The sequence below is a fragment of the Oncorhynchus mykiss genome, unplaced genomic scaffold (assembly GCF_013265735.2).
Source record: "Oncorhynchus mykiss isolate Arlee unplaced genomic scaffold, USDA_OmykA_1.1 un_scaffold_245, whole genome shotgun sequence".
Lineage (NCBI taxonomy): Eukaryota > Metazoa > Chordata > Actinopteri > Salmoniformes > Salmonidae > Oncorhynchus > Oncorhynchus mykiss.
The window spans coordinates 57,039-82,078 of NW_023493705.1; the positions used below are offsets into that span (position 1 = coordinate 57,039).

Genomic DNA, 25,040 nt, shown 5'->3' on the forward strand with positions numbered 1-25,040 from the left:
TAAGATGGATCCCGCTAAGGTCCAAGCTGTCATTGATTGGCCCGTCCCTAAGTCACGCGTCGAGCTGCAGCGCTTTCTCGGCTTCGCGAACTTCTATCGTCGTTTCATCCGTAATTTCGGTCAGGTGGCAGCTCCTCTCACAGCCCTTACTTCTGTCAAGACGTGCTTTAAGTGGTCCGTTTCCGCCCAGGGAGCTTTTGATCTCCTCAAGAATCGTTTTACATCCGCTCCTATCCTTGTTACACCTGACGTCTCTAGACAGTTCGTTGTCGAGGTTGACGCGTCAGAGGTGGGCGTGGGAGCCATTCTTTCTCAGCGCTCCCTCTCTGACGACAAGGTCCACCCATGCGCGTATTTTTCTCATCGCCTGTCGCCGTCGGAACGTAACTATGATGTGGGTAACCGCGAACTGCTCGCCATCCGGTTAGCCCTAGGCGAATGGCGACAGTGGTTGGAGGGGGCGACCGTTCCTTTTGTCGTTTGGACTGACCATAGGAACCTTGAGTACATCCGTTCTGCCAAACGACTTAATGCGCGTCAGGCGCGTTGGGCGCTGTTTTTCGCTCGTTTCGAGTTCGTGATTTCTTATCGTCCGGGCTCTAAGAACACCAAGCCTGATGCTTTGTCTCGTCTCTTCAGTTCTTCAGTAGCCTCCACTGACCCCGAGGGGATTCTCCCTGAGGGGCGTGTTGTCGGGTTGACTGTCTGGGGAATTGAGAGGCAGGTAAAACAAGCGCTCACTCACACTCCGTCGCCGCGCGCTTGTCCTAGGAACCTTCTTTTCGTTCCCGTTCCTACTCGTCTGGCCGTTCTTCAGTGGGCTCACTCTGCCAAGTTAGCCGGCCACCCTGGCGTTCGGGGTACGCTTGCTTCCATTCGCCAGCGTTTTTGGTGGCCCACCCGGGAGCATGACACGCGTCGTTTCGTGGCTGCTTGTTCGGTCTGCGCGCAGACTAAGTCCGGTAACTCTCCTCCTGCCGGCCGTCTCAGGCCGCTTCCTATTCCCTCTCGACCGTGGTCTCACATCGCCTTAGATTTTGTCACCGGACTGCCTTCGTCAGCGGGGAAGACTGTTATTCTTACGGTTGTCGATAGGTTCTCTAAGGCGGCTCATTTCATTCCCCTTGCTAAGCTTCCTTCTGCTAAAGAGACGGCACAAATCATCATCGAGAATGTTTTCAGAATTCATGGCCTTCCGTCAGACGTCGTTTCGGACAGAGGTCCGCAATTCACGTCTCAATTTTGGAGGGAGTTTTGCCGTTTGATTGGGGCTTCCGTCAGTCTCTCTTCCGGCTTTCACCCCCAGTCTAACGGTCAAGCAGAACGGGCCAATCAGACTATTGGTCGCATCTTACGCAGTCTTTCTTTTCGCAACCCTGCGTCTTGGTCAGAACAGCTCCCCTGGGCAGAATACGCCCACAACTCGCTTCCTTCGTCTGCGACCGGGCTATCTCCTTTTCAGAGTAGCCTCGGGTACCAGCCTCCGCTGTTCTCATCTCAGTTCGCCGAGTCCAGCGTCCCCTCCGCTCAGGCTTTTGTCCAACGTTGCGAGCGCACCTGGAAGAGGGTCAGGTCTGCACTTTGCCGTTATAGGGCGCAGACTGTGAGGGCTGCTAATAAGCGTAGAACTAAGAGTCCTAGATATTGTCGCGGTCAGAGAGTTTGGCTCTCCACTCAGAACCTTCCCCTTAAGACGGCTTCTCGCAAGTTGACCCCGCGGTTCATTGGTCCGTTCCGTATTTCTCGGGTCATTAATCCTGTCGCAGTTCGACTTCTTCTTCCGCGATACCTTCGTCGCGTCCACCCGGTCTTCCATGTCTCCTGTATTAAGCCCGTTCTTCGCGCCCCCGCTCGTCTCCCCCCCCCCCCCCATCCTTGTCGAGGGCGCACCCATCTACAGGGTCCGCAGGATTTTGGACATGCGTCCTCGGGGCCGTGGTCACCAGTACCTTGTCGATTGGGAGGGGTACGGTCCTGAGGAGAGGAGTTGGGTTCCCTCTCGGGACGTGCTGGACCGTGCGCTGATCGAGGATTTCCTCCGTTGCCGCCAGGTTTCCTCCTCGAGTGCGCCAGGAGGCGCTCGGTGAGTGGGGGGGTACTGTCATGTTGTGTCTTGTCTCTGTCCTTTCCCTTCACCCTGTCTCCCTCTGCTGGTCGTTGTTAGGTTACCTTTTCTCCCCCGCTTTCTCCCAGCTGTTCCTTGTCTCCTCTAACTACCCATTCACCCCGTTTCCCACCTGTTCCCTTTTTCCCTCTGATTAGGTCCCTATATCTCTCTCTGTTTCTGTTCCTGTCCTTGTCGGATTCTTGTTTGTGTTTCATGCCTGAGCCAGACTATCGTCATGTTTGCTGTAACCTTGTCCTGTCCTGTCGGAATCTGCCGGTCTATCTGAGCCTACCTATGTTTGGTTATTAAAGAAGCTCTGTTTAAGTTAGTTCGCTTTTGGGTCCTCATTTACTCACCATAACAAGATTACCTGGGGTACCAATGTAAGAAATAACATGTAAAAAAACTAAATACTGCATAGTTTCCTAGGATTGCGAAGCGAGGCAGCCATCTCTGTCGGCGCCGGAAGTAGTGATAGTAGTGAACTACAAATACCTAGGTGTCTGGATAGACTGTAAACTCTCCTTCCAGACTCACATTAAGCATCTCCAATCCAAAATGAAATCTAGAATCCGCTTCCTATTTCGCAACAAAGCCTCCTTCACTCATGCTGCTGGCAAACATACCCTCGTAAAACTTACTATCCTACCGATTAATTTACAAAATGGCCTCCAACACTCTACTCAACAAGCTGGATGTAGTGCCATCCGATTTATCACCAAAGCCCCATATACCACCCACCACTGCAACCTGTATGTTCTCATTGGCTTGCCCTCACTACATATTCGTCACCAAACCCACTGGTTCCAGGTCATCTATAAGTCTATGCTAGGTAAAGCCCCGCCTTCTCTCAACTCACTGGTCACCATAGCAACACCCACCCGTAGCACGTGCTCCAGCAGGTATATTTCACTGGTCATCCCCAAAGCCAACACTTACTTTGGCCGCCTTTCCTTCCAGTTCTCTGCTGCTAATGACTGGAACGAGTTGCAAAAATCACTGAAACTGTAGTCTTATATCTCCCTCTCCAACCTCAAGCATCAGCTGTCAGAGCAGCTTACCGATCGCTGTACCTGTACACAGCCAATCTTTAAATAGCACACCCAACTACCTCATCCCTATATTGTTGTTTCTCTTTTTTCTCTTTTGCACCCCAGTATCTCTACTTGCACATCATCATCTGCACAACTATCACTCCAGTGTTAATAATAAATTGTAATTATTTTGTCTCTATGGCCTATTTATTGCCATACCACCCTAATCTTCTACATTTGCACACACTGTACATAGATTTTTCTATTGTGTTATTGACTGCACGTTTGTTATTCCCATGTGTAACTCTGTGTTGTTTTTGTTGCACTGCTTTGCTTCATCTTTGCCAGGTTGCAGTTTTAAATGAGAACTTCTTCTCAACTGGCCTACCTGGTTCAATCAAGGAGAAATAAAAAATACAAAACGTGCCTAGTTAAATAATAAAAAATATAAAAATATATATATATATATTGTTGTATCCTGATAACTCCTGGTCAGGGTCAGCATGCTAGTTAGGGTCAGGATCATCATGCTAGTTAGGGTCAGGGTCATTATGCTAGTTAGGGTCAGCGTCATCATGTTAGTCGGGCAGGGTCAGAATGCTAGTCAGGGTCATCATGTTAGTATGGGTCAGGGTCAGGATGCTAGTTAGGGTCAGGGTCAGAATGATAGTCAGGGTCATTATGCTAGTTAGGGTCAGCGTCATCATGTTAGTCAGGCAGGGTCAGCATGCTAGTCAGGGTCATCATGTTAGTATGGGTCAGGGTCAGGATGCTAGTTAGGGTCAGGGTCAGAATGCTAGTCAGGGTCATCATGTTAGCTAGGGTCAGGGTCAGCATGCTAGTTAGGATCAACATGCTAGTTGGGGTCAAAGTCAGCATGCTAGTCAGGGTCAGCGTCAGGATGCTAGTTAGTATCAGGGTCATCGTGCTAGTTAGGGTCAGGGTCAGGATGCTAGTTAGGGTCAGGGTCATCATGCTAGTTAGGATCAGGTTCATCATCTAGTTAGGGTCAGGTTCATCGTCTATTTAGGGTCAGGGTCATCATGCAAGTTAGGGTCATGGTGAGGATTCCTGTCAGGGCCATCACGCTAGTTAGGGGCACGGTCAGCATGCTAGTTATGGTCAGGGTCATCATGATAGTTAGGGTCAGGGTCAGTATGCTAATTAGGGTCAACATGCTAGTTAGGGTCATGGTCAGCATGCTAGTCATTGTCAGGGTCAGCGTGCTTGTTAGGGTAAGGGTCAGCATGTTAGTTAGGGTCAGGGTCAACATGCTAGTTAGGCTCAGGGTCATCGTGCAAGTTAGGGTCATGGTCAAGATGCCAGTCAGAGTCATCATGCTAGTTAGGGTCAGGATCAGCATGATAGTTTGGGTCAGGGTCAGCATGCTAGTTAGGGTCACGGTCATCATGATAGTTAGGGTCAGGGTCAGTATGCTAGTTGGGGTCATCATGCTAGTTAGGGTCAGGGTCAGGATGCTAGTTAGGGTCATCATGCTAGTTAGGGTCAGGGTCAGCATGATAGTTTGGGTCAGGGTCAGCATGCTAGTTAGGGTCATGGTCATCATGATAGTTAGGGTCAGGGTCAGTATGCTAGTTAGGGTCATCATGCTAGTTAGGGTCAGGGTCAGGATGCTAGTTAGGGTCATCATGCTAGTTAGGGTCAAGGTCAGCATGCTAGTTAGGGTCAGGGTCATCATGCTAGTTAGGGTCAGGGTAGCATGCTAGTTAGGGTTAGGGTCAGCATGCTAGTCAGGGTCAGTGCCAGTATAATAGTTAGGGTGAGGATCAGCATGCTAGTTTGGGTCAGGGTCAGCTTGCTAGTTAGGGTCAGGGTCATCATGATAGTCAGGGTGAGGGTCATCATGTTAGTCAGGGCCAGGGTCATCGTGCTAGTTAGAGTTAGGGTCAGCATGCTAGTTAGGGTCATCATGCCAGATAGGGTCAGGGTCAGTATGCTGGTTAGGGTCAGGGTCAGCATGCTCCTTAGGGTCAGGGTCATCGTGCTAGTTAGGGTCAGGCTCAGCATGCTAGTTAGGGTCAGGGTCACCGTGCTATTTAGGGTCAGGGTCAGCATTTACATTAACTAGATGGCTAGTGTTAGAGTTTACATTAACTGTATGATTAGAGTTTACATTAACTGTATGATTAGAGTTTACATTAACTGGATGGTTAGAGTTTACATTAACTGGATGGTTAGGGTTACAGTTTACATTAACTTAATGGTTAGGGTTAGAGTTTACATGAACTGGATGGTTAGGGTTAGAGTGTACATTAACTTAATGGTTAGGGTTAGAGTGTACATTAACTGGATGGTTAGGGTTAGAGTGTACATTAACTTAATGGTTAGGGTTAGAGTGTACATTAACTGGATGGTTAGGGTTAGAGTGTACATTAACTTAATGGTTAGGTTATAGTTTACATTAACTGGATGGTTAGGGTTATAGTTTACATTATAATTGAACTGTGTATAGTGTTTTTGTGTGTAGTGCGTGAGTATATAATGTGTGTGTGTAGGTGCGTGAACGTACTGGGGTTGTTGTTGCAGTTGCGGAATATGTACATGAACAGCAGAACAGCTGCTATGGTTGTGATGAGCATCCCTCCAAGGGCAGCTCCAATCACAGCAGGGTACGCACTGAAGGGAGGGTCCGCTGCAAAATACACACATTTTACACACACACACACACACACACACACACACACACACACACACACACACACACACACACACACACACACATACACAGTCAGAAATATATACCCTCTACCATTTACCACGAGCCTGACATTTACAGGTAATTTCCGTTTGAGCCGACATCTGCAGCTTTTACGTGAATGAGATCTTTGCAAAATGCCCTTGGGAAAATGCCCTTAAAATCTGCATTGTCAGCAATATAGTGACTTGCACAATAGCACAGCTAAGATTAATTATTTTTGGCACCTGAGTGGTGCAACAGTGTAAGGCACTGCATCTCAGTGCAAGAGGGGTCACCGCTGTCCCTGGTTCGAATGCAGGCTGCATCACATCTGGTCGTGAATGGAGTCTCATAGGGCGGCACACAATTGGTCCAGGGTAGACTGTCGTTGTAAACAATAATTTGTTCTTAACTGACTTTCCTAGTTAAATAAAGGTTTAAATAAAACAAGCTATGTTTTGTGGCAAAATACGTGATATATCGTCAACATTGGGTTGTGGTGCACCATGTCCGTACAGTACATACAAATTAACTTGCTAATGTCAGCTAGCACGTTAGTGAATCACTGATGCTTTAAGAACATTCAGAACTAATCTCTAACAGAATAGACATAGCTAACGGGTTCAGAACTAATCTCTAGCAGAATAGACAAAGCTACAACCCTTCTATTTTAGTTTACCCTGCGCACACAACCCATGTGGAATTCCTGGTCTCTGGAAGCCTTTGGAACTGGCGATCTGTGGTAAGAACGCATATTTTATCTGAGCCTATGCTGCCCTTCAGTCATTTGACTTTTTGGCCCTGAGGAGACATGGATCACCCCAGAGAACACTGTTACTTCAGCTGCTCTTCCTTCATCTGACTACCATTTCTCATAATCCGAGAGCATCTGGTCATCGCTAGCTGGCACAGAGCTACTAATTTCTCTTTAGTGGAGATGTTCTCTTTTCTCCTTCTTTCACCTGTCCATCTCCTCGTTTGAATTCTAAGATGTCACTTGTCCACTCAAACTTAACATTATTGTCATCTATCGCCCACCAGGTGCCCTTGGATAGTTCATCAATGAGCTTGACACCTTGATAAGCTAATTTCCTGAAGATGGCTCACCACTCTTCATACTTGGTGACTTCAACCTTACGACATCTACCTTGGATTAATTTCTTTCCAACTCTTTCTTTGCCCTTCTTGCCTCTTTTGACTTCACCCTTTCCCCTTCCACTCACAAGGCAGGCAACACGCTTGACCTCAACTTTACTAGAGGCTGTTCCCTTACTAATCTCACTGCAACCCCCGTCCAGACTACTTTGTTTCATTTTCTATTTCCATTTCCTCCAACCCTAGCCATTCAGCCCCTACCCAGCTAGTCATGTGACTCGCACTGTCCCCTTTCCTCTTAGCCCTCACCCTGCTCCGTGGCTGAGTGACTAATTGTGATCTTACAGAATGAAAATAGAGAAAAAAGGACCTATCATCCTTCCACTCCCTCCTCTCTAAATTATCTTCCTCTGTATCCGCTGCTAAAGCCACTTTCTATCCCCCTGCATGTCAAGCTTCTCTCTCGCTGTCTCTCTCTCTCTCTCTCTCTGTGTCTCTCTCTCTCTCTCTCGCTGTCTCTCTCTCGCTGTCTCTCTCTCGCTGTCTCTCTCACTGTCTCTCTCTCGCTGTCTCTCTCGCTGTCTCTCTCTCGCTGTCGCTGTCTCTCTCTCGCTGTCTCTCTCTCTCTCTCTCTCTCTGTCTCTCGCTGTCTCTCTCTCTGTCTCTCGCTGTCTCTCTCGCTGTCTCTCTCTCTCTCTCGCTGTCTCTCTCTCTCTCTCTCGCTGTCTCTCTCTCTCTCTCTCGCTGTCTCTCTCTCTCTCTCTCGCTGTCTCTCTCTCTCTCTCGCTGTGTCTCTCTCGCTGTCTCTCTCTCTCTCTCACTGTCTCTCTCTCCCTCGCTGTCTCTCTCGCTCTCTCGCTGTCTCTCTCGCTGTCTCTCGCTGTCTCTCTCTCTCTCTCTCGCTGTCTCTCTCTCTCTCTTTCTCTCTCGCTGTCTCTCTCTCTCTCTCTCGCTGTCTCTCTCTCTCTCTCGCTGTGTCTCTCTCGCTGTCTCTCTCTCTCTCTCTCTCACTGTCTCTCTCTCACTGTCTCTCTCTCCCTCGCTGTCTCTCTCGCTGTCTCTCTCGCTCTCTCGCTGTCTCTCTCGCTGTCTCTCTCTCTCTCTCTCTCTCTCTCGCTGTCTCTCTCTCTCTCTCGCTGTCTCTCTCTCACTCTCTCGCTGTCTCTCTCTCTCTCGCTGTCTCTCTCTCGCTGTCTTACAGAATGAAAATAGAGAAAAAAGGACCTATCATCCTTCCACTCCCTCCTCTCTAAATTATCTTCCTCTGTATCCGCTGCTAAAGCCACTTTCTATCCCCCTGCATGTCAAGCTTCTCTCTCGCTGTCTCTCTCTCTCTCTCTCTCTGTGTCTCTCTCTCTCTCTCTCGCTGTCTCTCTCTCGCTGTCTCTCTCTCGCTGTCTCTCTCACTGTCTCTCTCTCGCTGTCTCTCTCGCTGTCTCTCTCTCGCTGTCGCTGTCTCTCTCTCGCTGTCTCTCTCTCTCTCTCTCTCTCTGTCTCTCGCTGTCTCTCTCTCTGTCTCTCGCTGTCTCTCTCGCTGTCTCTCTCTCTCTCTCGCTGTCTCTCTCTCTCTCTCTCGCTGTCAAATTCAAATTCAAATTCAAGCTGCTTTATTGGCATGAAAAACATTGTGTCAATATTGCCAAAGCAACAATGTATACAATATACATTGTAACAAAATTGTAAATGATAGCAAATAATAATATAAAATGGTAGTAAATAATAATACAAAAATAAATACAATAAAATGGTAACAGTCTACAGTAAACATTAATAATTATAGTAATAACAATAATAGTAATAATAAGTAAGTTACTGTTTACTATGCAGATGTTATTATTCAGTGTCCCTCAGGCTATGGCAGGAAAATACATATTTGGCTGCAAGAGGAGCCATTGCTCCTTCGCCCATGAGTATTCTTAGTTTTTCCTCTGGGTTCAATTTGTAAAAATGTGGAATATATGTAGTCATTTCTGTGAATAATGAATCTCTTTGTGAGGAATATTTATCACAGTAAAGGAGAAAGTGCATCTCTGTCTCTACCTCCCCTGTCATGCAGTGACCACATACACGCTCCTCTTTGGGTAGCCATGTCTTTTTATGTCTGCCGGTTTCTATTGCCAATCGGTGGTCACTCAGCCTGTACTTGGTAAGGATCTGTCTCTGCTTCGTATCTCTGACAGAGTAGAGATAATCAGCCAATTCATATTCTCTGTTTAGGGTCAGATAGCAATTTAGTCGGCTTTGGGATTTTGTTTCGTTTTTCCAGTATTGTAAATATGATTCCTTTGATTGGTTCATGATTTTGCTTATTGGAATTCTTTCTTTTGAAGCAGTGCTGGCGTCAGCTTGGTTGGTGAGGTCCAACACCAGCTGACTGAGAGGGCTCGTTTCTGGGCTCAGCTCTTGGGCTTGAAGTGCTTTAAATTGCAGACTCGAATTTGGACTTGAATTTAGATGTAGCCAAAATTTTAATGATCTTTTCTGTATTTTCATTATTACTGGAAAACGGCCCAATTCTGCCCTACATGCATTAGTTGGTGTATTTCTCTGGACTTGTAGAATTTTCCGACAGAATTCTGCATGTAGGGCTTCAATTGGATGTTTGTCCCACATTTTAAAATCCAGTTTATTGAGTGGCCCCCAAACCTCACTTCCATAAAGTGCTATTGGTAGGATTACACTGTCAAATATTTTAGTCCAAATTCTAATTGGGATGTTGATTTTGAATAATTTCATTTTTATTGCATACATTGCTCTGCGGGCTTTTTCTTTGAGTGCCTTCACTGCCATATTAAAGTTTCCCGATGCAGATATGGTCAGACCAAGGTAGGTGTAATTTTTTGTGTGTTCAATTAAGGTGTTGTTCAGGGTGAATTTACATTTGTGTTTCTGACATCTGGGTTTTTTTTGGAAAATCATGATTTTAGTTTTTTGGAAATTTACTGCCAGGGCCCAATTATGGCAATATTGCTCCAGAATATTAATGTTTTGTTGAAGACCTTCTTTGGTTGGTGATAGAAGTACCAAGTCATCAGCATATAGCAGGTATTTCACCTCTGTGTCAAATAGTGTGAGTCCTGGGGCTGGAGATTGGTCCAACATGTCTGCTAATTCATTGATATAAATGTTGAAAAGATTTGGACTCAAATTGCAGCCTTGTCTCACACCTCGACATTGTGAAAAAAATTCTGTTCTTTGGTCTTTGATTTTTATTGCACACTTGTTTTCTGTGTACATACATTTTATTAAGTCATACACCTTACCACCAAGCCCACTTTGTAGAATTTTGTAGAATAGCTGTAACGATTCTCTTCTTGTGAAGTAGAGGCGGACCAAAGCGCAGCGTGGTGGTTGTTCATTGTATTTATTGACGACACTATACATGAACAAACTAACGGAAAAAAACAAGAAACGTGAGAACTCAAAACAGCCCTGTCTGGTGCAAACACAAAAACAGGAACAATCACCCACAAACACACAGTGAAACCCAGGCTACCTAAATATGGTTCCCAATCAGAGACAATGACGAACACCTGCCTCTGATTGAGAACCATATCAGGCCGAACATAGAACTAGACCAAAACATAGAAAAACAAACATAGACTGCCCACCCAACTCACGCCCTGACCATACTAAATAAATACAAAAACAAAGGAAATAGAGGTCAGAACGTGACAGTACCCCCCCCCAAAGGTGCGGACTCCGGCCGCAAAACCTTGACCTATAGGGGAGGGTCTGGGTGGGCGTCTGTCCGCGGTGGCGGCTCTGGCGCGGGACGCGGACCCCACTTCGCCATTGTCTCAGTCCGCCTTATTGTCCGCCTCCGTGGCTTACTCACCATGCCCACCCCTCTCAATGACCCCACTGGACAGAGGGGCTGCTTGGGACAGAGGGGCAGCCTCTCGGGACAGAGGGACAGCTGCTCGGGACAGAGGGACAGCTGCTCGGGACAGAGGGACAGCTGCTCGGGACAGAGGGACAGCTGCTCGGGACAGAGGGACAGCTGCTCGGGACAGAGGGACAGCTGCTCGGGGCGGAGGGACAGCTGCTCCGGGCGGAGGGGCTCTAGCGGCCCCTGGCTGACTGGCGGCACTGGCGGCCCCTGGCTGACTGGCGGCCCCTGGCTGACTGGCGGCACTGGCGGCCCCTGGTTGACTGGCGGCGCTGGCGCTGGGCTGACTGGCGGCACTGGTGGCCCCTGGTTGACTGGCGGCACTGGCGGCCCCTGGCTGACTGGCGGCACTGGCGGCCCCTGGCTGACTGGCGGCACTGGCGGCCCCTGGCTGACGGGCGGCATTGGCGGCTCCTGGCAGACGGGCGGCACTGGCGGCGCTGGGCAGACGGGCGGCACTGGCGGCGCTGGGCAGACGGGCGGCACTGGCGGCGCTGGGCAGACGGGCGGCACTGGCGGCGCTGGGCAGACGGGCGGCGCTGGCGGCGCTGGGCAGACGGGCGGCGCTGGCGGCGCTGGGCAGACGGGAAGCTCCGATGGCGCCGGGCAGACGCGAAGCTCTGGCAGAGGCGCCGGGCAGACGGGAAGCTCTGGCAGAGGCGCCGGACAGGCGGGAGGCTCCGGCAGAGGCGCCGGACAGGCGGGAGGCTCCGGCAGAGGCCCCGGACAGGCGGGAGGCTCCGGCAGAGGCGCCGGACAGGCGGGAGGCTCCGGCAGCGGCGCCGGACAGGCGGGAGGCTCCGGCAGAGGCGCCGGACAGGCGGGAGGCTCCGGCAGAGGCGCCGGACAGGCGGGAGGCTCCGGCAGAGGCGCCGGACAGGCGGGAGGCTCCGGCAGAGGCGCCGGACAGGCGGGAGGCTCCGGCAGAGGCGCCGGACAGGCGGGAGGCTCCGGCAGAGGCGCCGGACAGGCGGGAGGCTCCGGCAGAGGCGCCGGACAGGCGGGAGGCTCCGGCAGAGGCGCCGGACAGGCGGGAGGCTCCGGCAGAGCTGGAGAGGAGGAAGGCTCTGGACGGATGGGCCGGAGAGACAGCCTGGTACGGGGAGCTGCCACCGGAGGGCTGGGGTGTGGAGGTGGTGACGGATAGACCGGGCCGTGCAGGCGCACTGGAGCTCTTGAGCACCGAGCCTGCCCAACCTTACCCGGTTGAATGGTCCCGGTCGCCCTGCCAGTGCGGCGAGGTGGAATAGCCCGCACTGGGCTATGCAGGCGAACCGGGGACACCGTGCGCAAGGCTGGTGCCATGTAAGCCGGCCCAAGGAGACGCACTGGAGACCAGATGCGTAGAGCCGGCTTCATGGCACTTGGCTCGATGCCCACTCTAGCCCGGCCGATACGCGGAGCTGGAATGTACCGCACCGGGCTGTGCACCCGCACTGGGGACACCGTGCGCTCCACAGCATAACACGGTGCCTGCCCGGTCTCTCTAGCCCCCCGGTAACCACAGGAAGTTGGCTCAGGTCTCCTACCTGGCGTAGCCATACTCCCTGTTAGCCCCCCCCCAAGAAATTTTTGGGGCTGACTCCCGGGCTTCCATCCACGACGCCGCGCTGCCTCCTCGTACCAGCGCCTCTCCGCTTTCGCCGCCTCCCGTTCTTCCTTGGGGCGGCGATATTCTCCTGGCTGAGCCCAAGGTCCTTTACCGTCTAATTCGTCCTCCCATGTCCATACCTCCTCGCGCTGCTCCTGCTGCTGCTTTCTCCTTTGCCCATTACCACACCGCTTGGTCCTGATGTGGTGGGTGATTCTGTAACGATTCTCTTCTTGTGAAGTAGAGGCGGACCAAAGCGCAGCGTGGTGGTTGTTCATTGTATTTATTGACGACACTATACATGAACAAACTAACGGAAAAAAACAAGAAACGTGAGAACTCAAAACAGCCCTGTCTGGTGCAAACACAAAAACAGGAACAATCACCCACAAACACACAGTGAAACCCAGGCTACCTAAATATGGTTCCCAATCAGAGACAATGACGAACACCTGCCTCTGATTGAGAACCATATCAGGCCGAACATAGAACTAGACCAAAACATAGAAAAACAAACATAGACTGCCCACCCAACTCACGCCCTGACCATACTAAATAAATACAAAAACAAAGGAAATAGAGGTCAGAACGTGACAATAGCCCTTCGTGCCAAATCGAATCAAATGCTTTTTTAAAGTCAATAAAGCAAGCAAAGATTTTGCCCTCTTTTTTTTGGTGGACGTGTTTATTAATTAGTGTGTGTAAGGTGTATATATGGTCAGTAGTGCGATGGTTAGGGAGAAAGCCAATTTGACATTTACTTATTACATTTTTTTCTTGAAGAAAGGTTTGAATTCTTGAATTCAAAATGCTACAGAAAATCTTTCCCAAGTTACTGTTGACGCAAATTCCCCTGTAATTATTGGGGTCTGATTTGTCTCCACTTTTGTGGATAGGGGAGATGAGCCCCTGGTTCCAGACATCAGGGAAGCAGCCAGAAGTTAAAACCATGTTGAACAATTTAAGCACAGCATTTTGCAACTCAGGTGTGCTGTTTTTCAGCATTTCATTTCTGATGTTGTCTACACCACAAGCCTTTTTTGATTTAATAGATTTTAGCTTTTCATTTAGTTCTTGTTGGGTTATTGGGTAATCTAATGGATTTTGGTTGTTTTTAATGACTGATTCCAGGATGTTCAATTTTTCTTTAATTTCTAATTGGTTCTGGTTTAAGTCTTTTTGTGGGATGTTTTTGTATAGATTATCAAAGTAAGTTTTCCAAATTCCTACATCTTGTATGGCTTCTTCTTCTTCTCTCTCTCTCTTTCTCTCTCGCTGTCTCTCTCTCTCTCTCTCGCTGTCTCTCTCTCTCTCTCGCTGTGTCTCTCTCGCTGTCTCTCTCTCTCACTCTCTCACTGTCTCTCTCTCACTGTCTCTCTCTCCCTCGCTGTCTCTCTCGCTGTCTCTCTCGCTCTCTCGCTGTCTCTCTCGCTGTCTCTCTCTCTCTCTCTCTCTCTCTCGCTGTCTCTCTCTCTCTCTCGCTGTCTCTCTCTCACTCTCTCGCTGTCTCTCTCTCTCTCGTTGTCTCTCTCTCGCTGTCTCGCTGTCTCTCTCTCTCTCGCTGTCTCTCTCTCGCTGTCTCTCTCTCTGTCTCTCTCGCTCTCTAGCTGTCTCTCTCGCTGTCTCTCTCTCGCTGTCTCCCTCGCTGTCTCTCTCTCGCTGTCGCTGTCTCTCTATCTCTCTCACTGTCTCTCTCTCTCTCTCTCGCTGTCTCTCTCGCTGTCTCTCGCTGTCTCTCTCTCTCTCTCTCTCTCTCGCTGTCTCTCTCTCTCTCTCTCTCGCTGTCTCTCTCTCTCTCTCTCTCTCTGTCTCTCTCTCACTCTCTCGCTGTCTCTCTCTCTCTCTCGCTGTCTCTCTCTCTCTCGCTGTCTCTCTCTCTGTCTCTCTCGCTCTCTCGCTGTCTCTCTCGCTGTCTCTCTCTCGCTGTCTCTCTCGCTGTCTCTCTCTCGCTGTCTCTCTTGCTGTCTCTCTCTTGCTGTCGCTGTCTCTATCTCTCGCTGTCTCACTTTCTCTCTCGCTGTCTCACTTTCTCTCTCGCTGTCTCTCTCGCTGTCTCTCTCGCTGTCTCTCTCTCTCTCTCTCTGTCTCTCTCTCTCGCTGTCTCTCTCTCTCTCGCTGTCTCTCGCTGTCTCTTTCTCTCGCTGTCTCTCTCTCTCTCTCTCTCTCGCTGTCTCTCTCTCTCTCGCTGTCTCTCGCTGTCTCTCTCTCTCTCTCGCTGTCTCTCTCTCTCTCTAGCTGTCTCTCTCTAGCTGTCTCTCTCTCGCTGTCTCTCTCTCTCTCTCGCTGTCTCTTTCTCTCTCGCTGTCTCTCTCTCTGTCTCTCTCTGTCTCTCTCGCTCTCTCGCTGTCTCTCTCGCTGTCTCTCTCTCACTGTCTCTCTCGTTGTCTCTCTCGTTGTCTCTCTCTTGCTCTCGCTGTCTCTCTCTCTCGTTGTCTCACTTTCTCTCTCGCTGTCTCTCTCTCGATCTCGCTGTCTCTCTCTCTCTCTCTCTCGCTGTCTCTCTCTCGATCTCGCTGTCTCTCTCTCTCTCTCGCTGTCTCTCTCGCTGTCTCTCGCTGTCTCTCTCTCTCTCTCTCTCTCTCTCTCTCTCGCTGTCTCTCTCTCTCTCTCTCTCTCGCTGTCTCTCTCTCTCTCTCTCTCTCTCTCTCGCTGTCTCTCTCTCTCTCTTTCTCTCATGCTGTCTCTCTCTCTCTCGCTGTTTCTCTCTCTCCCGCTGTCTCCCGCTGCCTCTCTCACTGTCTCTCGCTGTCTCTCTCTCGCTGTCTCTCTCTCTCGCTGTCTCTCTCTCTCGCTGTCTCTCTCTCTCGCTGTCTCTCTCTCTCGCTGTCTCTCTCTCTCTCTGTCTCTCTCTCTCTCTCTCGCTGTTTCTCTCGCTGTCTCTCTCGCTGTCTCGCTGTCGCTGTCTCTCTCTCGATCTCGCTGTCTCTCGCTCTCTCTCGCTGTCTCTCTCTCTCTCTCTCTCTCTCGCTGTCTCTCTCTCTCTCGCTGTCTCTCTCTCTCTCTCTCTCTCTCTCTCTCTCTCTCTCTCGCTGTCTCTCTCTCTCTCTTTCTCTCATGCTGTCTCTCTCTCTCTCGCTGTTTCTCTCTCTCTCGCTGTCTCCCACTGCCTCTCTCGCTGTCTCTCTCTCTCTCGCTGTCTCTCTCTCTCTCTCTCTCTCTCTCTCTCTCGCTGTCTCTCTCTCGCTGTCTCTCTCTCTCGCTGTCTCTCTCTCTCGCTGTCTCTCTCTCTTTCTGTCTCTCTCTCTCTCGCTGTCTCTCTCGCTGTCTCTCTCGCTGTCTCAAATTCAAATTCAAATTCAAGCTGCTTTATTGGCATGAAAAACATTGTGTCAATATTGCCAAAGCAACAATGTATACAATATACATTGTAACAAAATTGTAAATGATAGCAAATAATAATATAAAATGGTAGTAAATAATAATACAAAAATAAATACAATAAAATGGTAACAGTCTACAGTAAACATTAATAATTATAGTAATAACAATAATAGTAATAATAAGTAAGTTACTGTTTACTATGCAGATGTTATTATTCAGTGTCCCTCAGGCTATGGCAGGAAAATACATATTTGGCTGCAAGAGGAGCCATTGCTCCTTCGCCCATGAGTATTCTTAGTTTTTCCTCTGGGTTCAATTTGTAAAAATGTGGAATATATGTAGTCATTTCTGTGAATAATGAATCTCTTTGTGAGGAATATTTATCACAGTAAAGGAGAAAGTGCATCTCTGTCTCTACCTCCCCTGTCATGCAGTGACCACATACACGCTCTTCTTTGGGTAGCCATGTCTTTTTATGTCTGCCGGTTTCTATTGCCAATCGGTGGTCACTCAGCCTGTACTTGGTAAGGATCTGTCTCTGCTTCGTATCTCTGACAGAGTAGAGATAATCAGCCAATTCATATTCTCTGTTTAGGGTCAGATAGCAATTTAGTCGGCTTTGGGATTTTGTTTCGTTTTTCCAGTATTGTAAGTATGATTCCTTTGATTGGTTCATGATTTTGTTTATTGGAATTCTTTCTTTTGAAGCAGTGCTGGTGTCAGCTTGATTGGTGAGGTCCAACACCAGCTGACTGAGAGGGCTCGTTTCTGGGCTCAGCTCTTGGGCTTGAAGTGCTTTAAATTGCAGACTCGAATTTGGACTTGAATTTAGATGTAGCCAAAATTTTAATGATCTTTTCTGTATTTTCATTATTACTGGAAAACGGCCCAATTCTGCCCTACATGCATTAGTTGGTGTATTTCTCTGGACTTGTAGATTTTTCCGACAGAATTCTGCATGTAGGGTTTCAATTGGATGTTTGTCCCACATTTTAAAATCCAGTTTATTGAGTGGCCCCCAAACCTCACTTCCATAAAGTGCTATTGGTAGGATTACACTGTCAAATATTTTAGTCCAAATTCTAATTGGGATGTTGATTTTGAATAATTTCATTTTTATTGCATACATTGCTCTGCGGGCTTTTTCTTTGAGTGCCTTCACTGCCATATTAAAGTTTCCCGATGCAGATATGGTCAGACCAAGGTAGGTGTAATTTTTTGTGTGTTCAATTAAGGTGTTGTTCAGGGTGAATTTACATTTTTGTTTCTGACATCTGTTTTTTTTTTGGAAAATCATGATTTTAGTTTTTTGGAAATTTACTGCCAGGGCCCAATTATGGCAATATTGCTCCAGAATATTAATGTTTTGTTGAAGACCTTCTTTGGTTGGTGATGGAAGTACCAAGTCATCAGCATATAGCAGGTATTTCACCTCTGTGTCAAATAGTGTGAGTCCTAATAGTGTCTCTCTATCGATGTCTCTCTCTCGCTGTCTCTCTTGCTGTCTTTCTCTTGCTGTCTCTCTCGCTGTCTCTCTCTCGCTGTCTCTCTCTCTCTCTCGCTGTCTCTCTCGCTGTCTCTCTCGCTGTCTCGCTTTCGCTGTCTCTCTCTTGCTCTCGCTGTCTCTCTCTCTCTCTCGCTGTCTCTCTCTCTCTCTCTCTCGCTGTCTCTCTCGCTGTCTCTCGCTGTCTCTCTCTCTCTCTCTCTCTCTCTCTCGCTGTCTCTCTCTCTCTTTCTCTCATGCTGTCTCTCTCTCTCTCGCTGTTTCTCTCTCTCTCGCTGTCTCCCGCTGCCTCTCTCGCTGTCTCTCGCTGTCTCGCTGTCTCTCTCTCTCTCTCTCCCTCTCTCTCGCTGTCTCTCTCTCTCGCTGTCTCTCTCTCGCTGTCTCTCTCTCGCTGTCTCTCTCTCGCTGTCTCTCTCTCGCTGTCTCTCTCTCGCTGTCTCTCTCTCGCTGTCTCTCTCTCGCTGTCTCTCTCTCTCGCTGTCTCTCTCTCTCTGTCTCTCTCTCTCTCTCGCTGTCTCTCTCGCTGTCTCTCTTGCTGTCTCTCTCGCTGTCTCTCTCTCGCTGTCTCTCTCTCGCTGTCTCTCTCTCTCGCTGTCTCTCTCGCTGTCTCTCTCTCTCGCTGTCTCTCTCGCTGTCTCTCTCGCTGTCTCGCTTTCTCTCTCTCTCTCTCGCTGTCTCTCTCTCTCTCTCTCGCTGTCTCTCTCGCTGTCTCTCGCTGTCTCTCTCGCTGTCTCTCGCTGTCTCTCTCGCTGTCTCTTTCTCTCTCGCTGTCTCTCTCTCTCTCTCTCTCTCTCTCTCTCTCGCTGTCTCTCTCTCTCTCTCTCGCTGTCTCTCTCTCTCGCTGTCTCTCTCTCTCGCTGTCTCTCTCTCTCTCGCTGTTTCTCTCGCTGTCTCTCTCGCTGTCTCGCTGTCGCTGTCTCTCTCTCGATCTCGTTGTCTCTCTCTCTCTCTCTCGCTGTCTCTCTCGCTGTCTCTCGCTGTCTCTCTCGCTGTCTCTTTCTCTCTCTCTCTCGCTGTCTCTCTCTCTCTCTCTCTCTCTCTCTCGCTGTCTCTCTCTCTCTCTCTCTCTCTCTCTCTCTCTCGCTGTCTCTCTCTCGCTGTCTCTCTCTCTCTCTCTCTCTCTCTCTCTCTCTGTCTCTCTCTCTCTCGCTGTTTCTCTTGCTGTCTCTCTCGCTGTCTCGCTGTCGCTGTCTCTCTCTCGATCTCGTTGTCTCTCTCTCTCTCTCGCTGTCTCTCTCTCTCTCTCTCGCTCTCTCTCTCGCTGTCTCTCTCTCTCTCGCTGTCTCTCGCTGTCTCCCGCTGCCTCTCTCGCTGTCTCCCGCTGCCTCTCTCGCTCTCTCTCGCTGTCTCTCTCTCTCTCGCTGTCTCTCTCTCTCTCGCTGTCTCTCTCTCTCTCTCTCTCTCTCTCTCGCTGTCTCTCTCTCGCTGTCTCTCTCTCGCTGTCTCTCTCTCGCTGTCTCTCTCTCTCGCTGTCTCTCTCGCTGTCTCTCTCGCTGTCTCTCTCGCTGTCTCTCTCGCTGTCTCTCTCTCGCTGTCTTTCTCTTGCTGTCTCTCTCGCTGTCTCTCTCTCGCTGTCTCTCTCTCTCTCTCGCTGTCTCTCTCGCTGTCTCTCTCGCTGTCTCGCTTTCGCTGTCTCTTTCTCGCTCTCGCTGTCTCTCTCTCTCTCTCTCGCTGTCTCTCTCTCTCTCTCGCTGTCTCTCTCGCTGTCTCTCGCTGTCTCTCTCTCTCTCTCTCGCTGTTTCTCTCTCGCTGTCTCTCTCTCTCTCTTGCTGTCTCTCTCTCTCTCTCTCTCTCTCTCTCTCTCTCTCTGCATGCTGGGAGTGATCGGTGCATGCTGGGAATTGTTTGAGTGAAGGAGTGCGTGTGTTGTGGAGAGTTAGATATTCACAACTTTCTTTCGGTTTGCTATTTCTTGGTGGCATTTTTTGGGGTTTTCTTCTGTGCATGATTAAGGTTATTATTTTTACTTTTTTTTGTTGTGGTAGAATTACGTTTTTTGTTTTTCCTATCGAAATTACCCTGATTTTGGCGGGGATGGCAGCCCGAATGGGGATGCCGTCCCTGTCACTTCGGCACGGCTTTAGGTGTGTTACTGAAGCTACTGTCACGGTGGAGGAGTTTCTGGTCGCCGTAGGAGAGAAGGTAGGCTATGAGAATATTGCTTATGCATCCCGGATGAATAAAGCTGTGGTGGTATTTCTTAAAGAAGAGTGTCTGGTTGATCGGATGGTTGAGCATGGTGTAATTCTTAAAGGAATGTTTATTCAAGTTACGCCGCTTTTTTCTCCGTCAACAAGGGTAACGATTTCAAACGTACCACCGTTTATTCCAAATGAGCTGTTGGAGCGCGAGTTATTGCGCTTTGGGAAGTTCGCCAGTTCAATTAAGGTTGTTCCGTTGGGTTGCAAACACCCGGGGTTGAAACAGGTAATGTCATTTCGGCGACAGGTGTTTATGTTTTTGGATTCACCGGAGCAGACTTTAGAGTTATCGTTTAAAGTCAAGTATGACAATAGATTGTATATGGCTTATGCTAGTACGGGTAGTCAACGGTGTTTTGAGTGTGGGGATGTTGGTCATAAGCGACATGCTTGCCCGAAAAGGGAGAAGGCCGAGGGAGGGGCGCAGGTGGTCATCGTAACGCCTGGGCCCACTGATGTAGGGAGAGGTGGGCTGACAGCGGCAGAGCAGCCACAAGCACCTGGTGCTGAGGAACAGGTTATCCGTGTTGAGGGCACGGGGTTGCAACTTGTATTAGAGGGAAATGTTATGCTACAGAAAAGTATTGTTGTAGAAGGCAAGGATGTATCTGAAGAGCCAGTTCCTCAGAATGGTGAGCAGGTGCCCAGTATGAGTGCTGGGGTAAAGGAGGGGGTTCATGTGGAGCTAGGCTCCCAGGTAGTGGAGGAGATGCCCACTACGAGTGCTGGAGTTCATGTAGATCTAGGCTCCCAGATAGTGGAGGAGATGCCCACTATGAGTAATGAGGTACAGGAGGGTTTTCATGTGGAGCTAGGCTCCCAGGTAGTGGAGGAGATGCCCACTACGAGTAATGAGGTACAGGAGAGTTTTCATGTGGAGCTAAGCTCCAAGGTAGTAGAGGAGATGCCCACTACGAGTGCTGGGGTTCATGTGGAGCTAGGCTCCCAGTTAGTGGAGGAGATGCCCACTATGAGTAGTGATGTTCAGGTGGGGCTAGTCTCCCAGGTAGTGGAGGTACGAGTGATGAGGTGCAAGTGGGGAGTGTTGAAAGGGATGTGGTAGAGGGGAGTCAGTTGTCTGTGGTCTCAGCTGAGGATCAGGAGAATGATATGGATATCTCTTTAGATATTACAACTGCTGGCGAGGACTCAGTTTATGATCTAGAGGAGGTAAATTAGTTTTTGGATCAGACTTTTGGGAAATCTGTCAAATTGGCAGATTATTTTGATGTTGATAATTTTGTGAGGTCAGCTGTGATGTTACAGAAGACGGTGGGGTTAGACCAATTGAGTGAGAAGAAGCGGTTTCGCTTGAGGAAATGTATTACTGCTGTTTCAGCAGCAAAAGGTGGTGGGAAACGTGTTCAGGTTAAGAGAAGAAAGAAAAATAATGATGATGATCATGCTTCATCGGGTGTCTTTTTTCTCGTTGGTTTCTCTGTGGTTTCTTCTGCTTTTCTTTTCTCTTTTCTATATGGAGGTACTAAAGGTAGGTTCTCTCAATATTAATGGGGGAAGGGACAGGAATAAGAGGGCTTGGGTATTAGAAGTAATAAAACAGAAAAGGCTTAATGTAGTTTTCCTACAGGAGACACACAGTGATGAGGAAAATGAGGCTGACTGGGGTATGTGGTGGGAGGGGCAGCATGTACTCAGTCATGGTACTAATTTCAGTGCTGGGGTGGCAATCTTGTTTTCCTCAGGCTTAGGGGTGACTGTGGTATCTACAACAGAGATTGTCAAGGGTCGGGTTTTATTGGTCAAGGTGGATGTTATGGGGTTTCTGTTTGTTTTTTTGAATGTTTATGCTCCGAATGAGGGTACAGAGCGTATTGCTATATTTGATCAAATAAAGGAAACCTTAAGACAGTGTGATCAAGAGGGGTGTATGGTTTTAGGGGGTGACTGGAACTGTACAGTGGATTTTACTGTTGATCGCACCGCTGAAGAACCTCACCTGCGGTCAGCCACTTGCCTGTCTGGCCTATTAACTGAGTTTGAGCTTTCTGATGTGTGGAGAGTAAGGAATGCAAAAGTTAGGCAGTACACATGGCTAAAAATTAATGAAGGTTGTGTCAGTGCAGCAAGGTTAGACAGGTTGTGTGTATCTGATCACTACTGTAGTAGGGTTGGAAAGTGTGCCATTACTCCTGTGGGTTTCTCTTATCATCATATTGTTGCTGTTGATATTCACTTGTCCTGTCCACGACGGTCATCGCCTTACTGGTATTTTAATGTTAAATTGTTACATGATGTCATGTTTTGTGACAGGTTTTTGTTGTTTTGGGAAAAATGGAGGGGTATAAAAGGGAATTCTGAGTCCTTGAGACAATGGTGGGAGGTTGGGAAGGCCCAAATACGAGTTTTTTGTCAACAGTATACTGCTCTGTCTCAAATTGAGGTTAAAGAGACTATCAAGGCCCTTGAACAGGACATCAAATCTACTGAATTGAAGCTGCTCACTCAGAACGACCCTGGACTAGTCATGAACTTACAGGACAAGAGACATGAACTGAGGTCGTTTCTGCATAAAAGAGTGAAGGGTGCCTTGATTAGGTCTCGTTTCGCTTCCCTCAAGGATATGGATGCTCCTAGCGCTTTTTTTTTCAACCTAGGACAGTCGAAATTTCAACGCAAACAGATGGTCTGCCTTCTTCTCCCTGATGGGAAGGTGACCACAAATGATATTGAAATGCGTCAACATGCTGTGGATTTTTATTCATCCCTTTATAAGGCGGAGGATTGTGACTCTTTATGTACTGAACAGTTGTTACACGGTCTTCCTCAATTGAGACCTGAGCAGAGAGTCGCATTGGACGCTGATATTACACTGCAAGAGCTGTCCACAGCAGTTATGCAGCTCTCAACAGGCCGAGCCCCTGGCATCGATGGTTTACCATCTGAGTTTTATAAGCACTTTTGGGGGTCTATTGGGGAGGATTTTTATGAAGTGCTGTGTGAATCTGAGGGTTCTCTTCCTGTATCCTGTCAACGTGCGGTGCTTTCACTGTTGCCAAAAAAGGGGGATTTGGCTCTCATAAAAAATTGGAGACCTGTTGCCTTGCTGTGCGCAGAATACAAAATTGTTTCTAAATGTCTCTCAAACAGGTTGAAAGAGTATCTGGGATTGTTGATCCACAAGGACCAGTCCTACTGTGTACCTGATCGCTCTATTGTTGACAACTTGTTTCTGATAAGAGATGTTTTAGACATTTGTAAACTGTCTGATGTAAATGTGGGTTTACTTTCGTTGGATCAGGAGAAGGCTTTTGATCGTGTGGACCACCAGTACTTGTTTAAAGCAATGAAAGCCTTTGGGTTTGGGGATGTTTTTCTGTCTTGGGTGAATTTACTGTATGCTGGAGCCTCGTGTATGGTGAAGGTTGGTGGTGGTTTGAGTTGCCCCATCCCTGTCAAAAGGGGCATCAGGCAGGGATGCCCAATTTCAGGGCAGTTATATAGTCTGGAGATTGAACCAATGCTTTGTTTTTTAACTTCTTGAATCTACTTGAGACGCACATGTCCCAAGTAGGCACCTGGAAATGCAAATGCGCTACGCTAAATGCTAAATGTACTCGTTAAAACTCAAACCTTGATCAAAATTCACAAGCAGGGTATTAAATTAAAGCTACACTCGTTGTGAACCTAGCCAGCAAGTCAGATTTTTAAAATGCTTTTCGGCGAAAGCATCAGAAGCTATTATCTGATAGCATGCACCCCCCAAAATGCCAGCTCGACACGTAAACAACAGATTTTGCGATAGACGGCGCTACCCAAAACGCAGAAATAAAATATAAAACATTCATTACCTTAGACGAGCTTCTTTCTTGGCACTCCTATATGCCCCATAAACATCACTATTGGGTCTTTTTTTCGTTTAAATCGGTCCATATATACCCAAAATAGCTTTGTATAGAAGTAGTGTCATTCAGAAAAATTCATCGTTTTTAAACGCTGCGTAATTTTTTAAAATTAAAAAAGTCGACGATAAACTTTCACAAAACACTTCGAAATCCTTTTGTAATCCAACTTTAGGTATTAGTAAACGTTTATAATCTATCAAAACGATTACAGGGCGATGTCTCTTCAATAGGTCCTCACTTCAAAAACAATGCAATCTGATCTCTCCTTGAACTGCATCCGGGTGAAGACTGGAAAACTTGGGGTCAGACAGATGGATTTTCCAACAATTAATTCGATTGAAAATTAGTACAATGGCGCCATCGTGCGGAATTTGTATGAAGTGCAGGCAAATTTCCATTAAATTCTGTTCTCCTTTAACAACTGGTGGAAGTGACTTATGGAAATTATTTTTTGCTTTCAGAGAGCAGTTTTTCTTGCGTTTTTCAATGAAACACACGCTCTGTTATAGTCACAGCCGTGATTTAACCAGTTTTATAAACTTCAGAGTGTTTTCTATCCACACATACTAATCATATGCATATACTATATTCCTGGCATGAGTAGCAGGACGCTGAAAAGTTGCGCGATTTTTAACAGAATTTTCAAAAAAGGGGGGGGTAGATCTAACAGGTTTTAAGAGCGAAGCTTACTGGTTTCTCTGTGCCAGGTGTAATGAAGGGTCCCACGATAGCACTGTCTGCGTATGCAGATGACGTGATCGTTTTTATTACAGGGGGTGAGGATGTTAAGGTTCTCTCAAACACTTTAAATGTGTATGAGGGGGCCTCCTCAGCTAGAGTCAATTGGGGAAAGAGTGAAGCGCTGTGGGCAGGTCAGCTTCAGATAGGGTCCGCTCCACGGTTACCAGGGGGGCTTCAGTGGGGCAGAGATGGAATGAAGACTTTGGGAGTTTTTCTAGGCTCCGATGTCTTTCAGAAAAAGAACTGGGAGGGTGTAGTGGAGAAAGTGTGTTTCAGACTGTCAAGGTGGAAATGGGTGTTGCCCCAGCTGTTCTATAGGGGATGGGTCCCGGTAGCTAATAATCTTGCTGCTTCTACCCTGTGGTACAGACTAATGATTTTACAGCCACCAAAGGGTCTGATACAAGAGCTTCAGAGGACCCTTGTCAATTTCTTCTGGTCTGGACAACACTGGATCAAAGCTGCAGCCCTGTATCTGCCACTGCACGAGGGTGGGCAAGGCCTGGTGGACATTTCCTCTAGGATCACGGCTTTCCGGCTCCAAGCAGCCCAGAGATTGTTGTACAGAGAATGTTCTAGCTGGGTCGAAACAGCCTACATATTGATGAGGAGAGCGGGCTGTTTGGGCTTAGACAAACATATTTTCCTCTTAAAGCTGGAGGGGGGTGATTTGACTGGCCTGACTCCATTTTATGAGTCTGTTATGCAGGCTTGGAGAGTCTTTGTCAAGTCCGTAAGACCGGCACGCCACCAGGGATGTGGCTTTTTGAAGAGCCTCTTTTTCATAACACTGCCATCCAGTCCCGTGTTCTGGGTTCAGCTAGCCTACGTTCATGCCTATTAGGCGTGGGGTGTACCAAGCTGGGTCATCTGATGCGGAGCAGGAGCAGATTGGAGGAGCTGAGAGAAAGAGCGGGGATCCGATCATCTCGCCTACTGAGGAAGGTCGTCGATGAGGTCTGCGACTCCTTGCCAGTGCTTCATCTGCAGTAT

General features: G+C 48.3%; 1 protein-coding gene across 1 annotated transcript in view; it reads right to left on the bottom strand.

Moving 5' to 3' along the window:
- Positions 1–25,040, bottom strand: part of LOC118948708 (V-set and immunoglobulin domain-containing protein 10-like 2) — a 53,992-nt gene that overhangs the window by 8,040 nt on the left and 20,912 nt on the right. Inside the window, exon 6 of the mRNA XM_036973387.1 lies at positions 5,672–5,794. Within this exon, the coding sequence (XP_036829282.1) occupies positions 5,672–5,794 (123 nt within the window). The remainder of the gene's footprint in view (positions 1–5,671; positions 5,795–25,040) is intronic.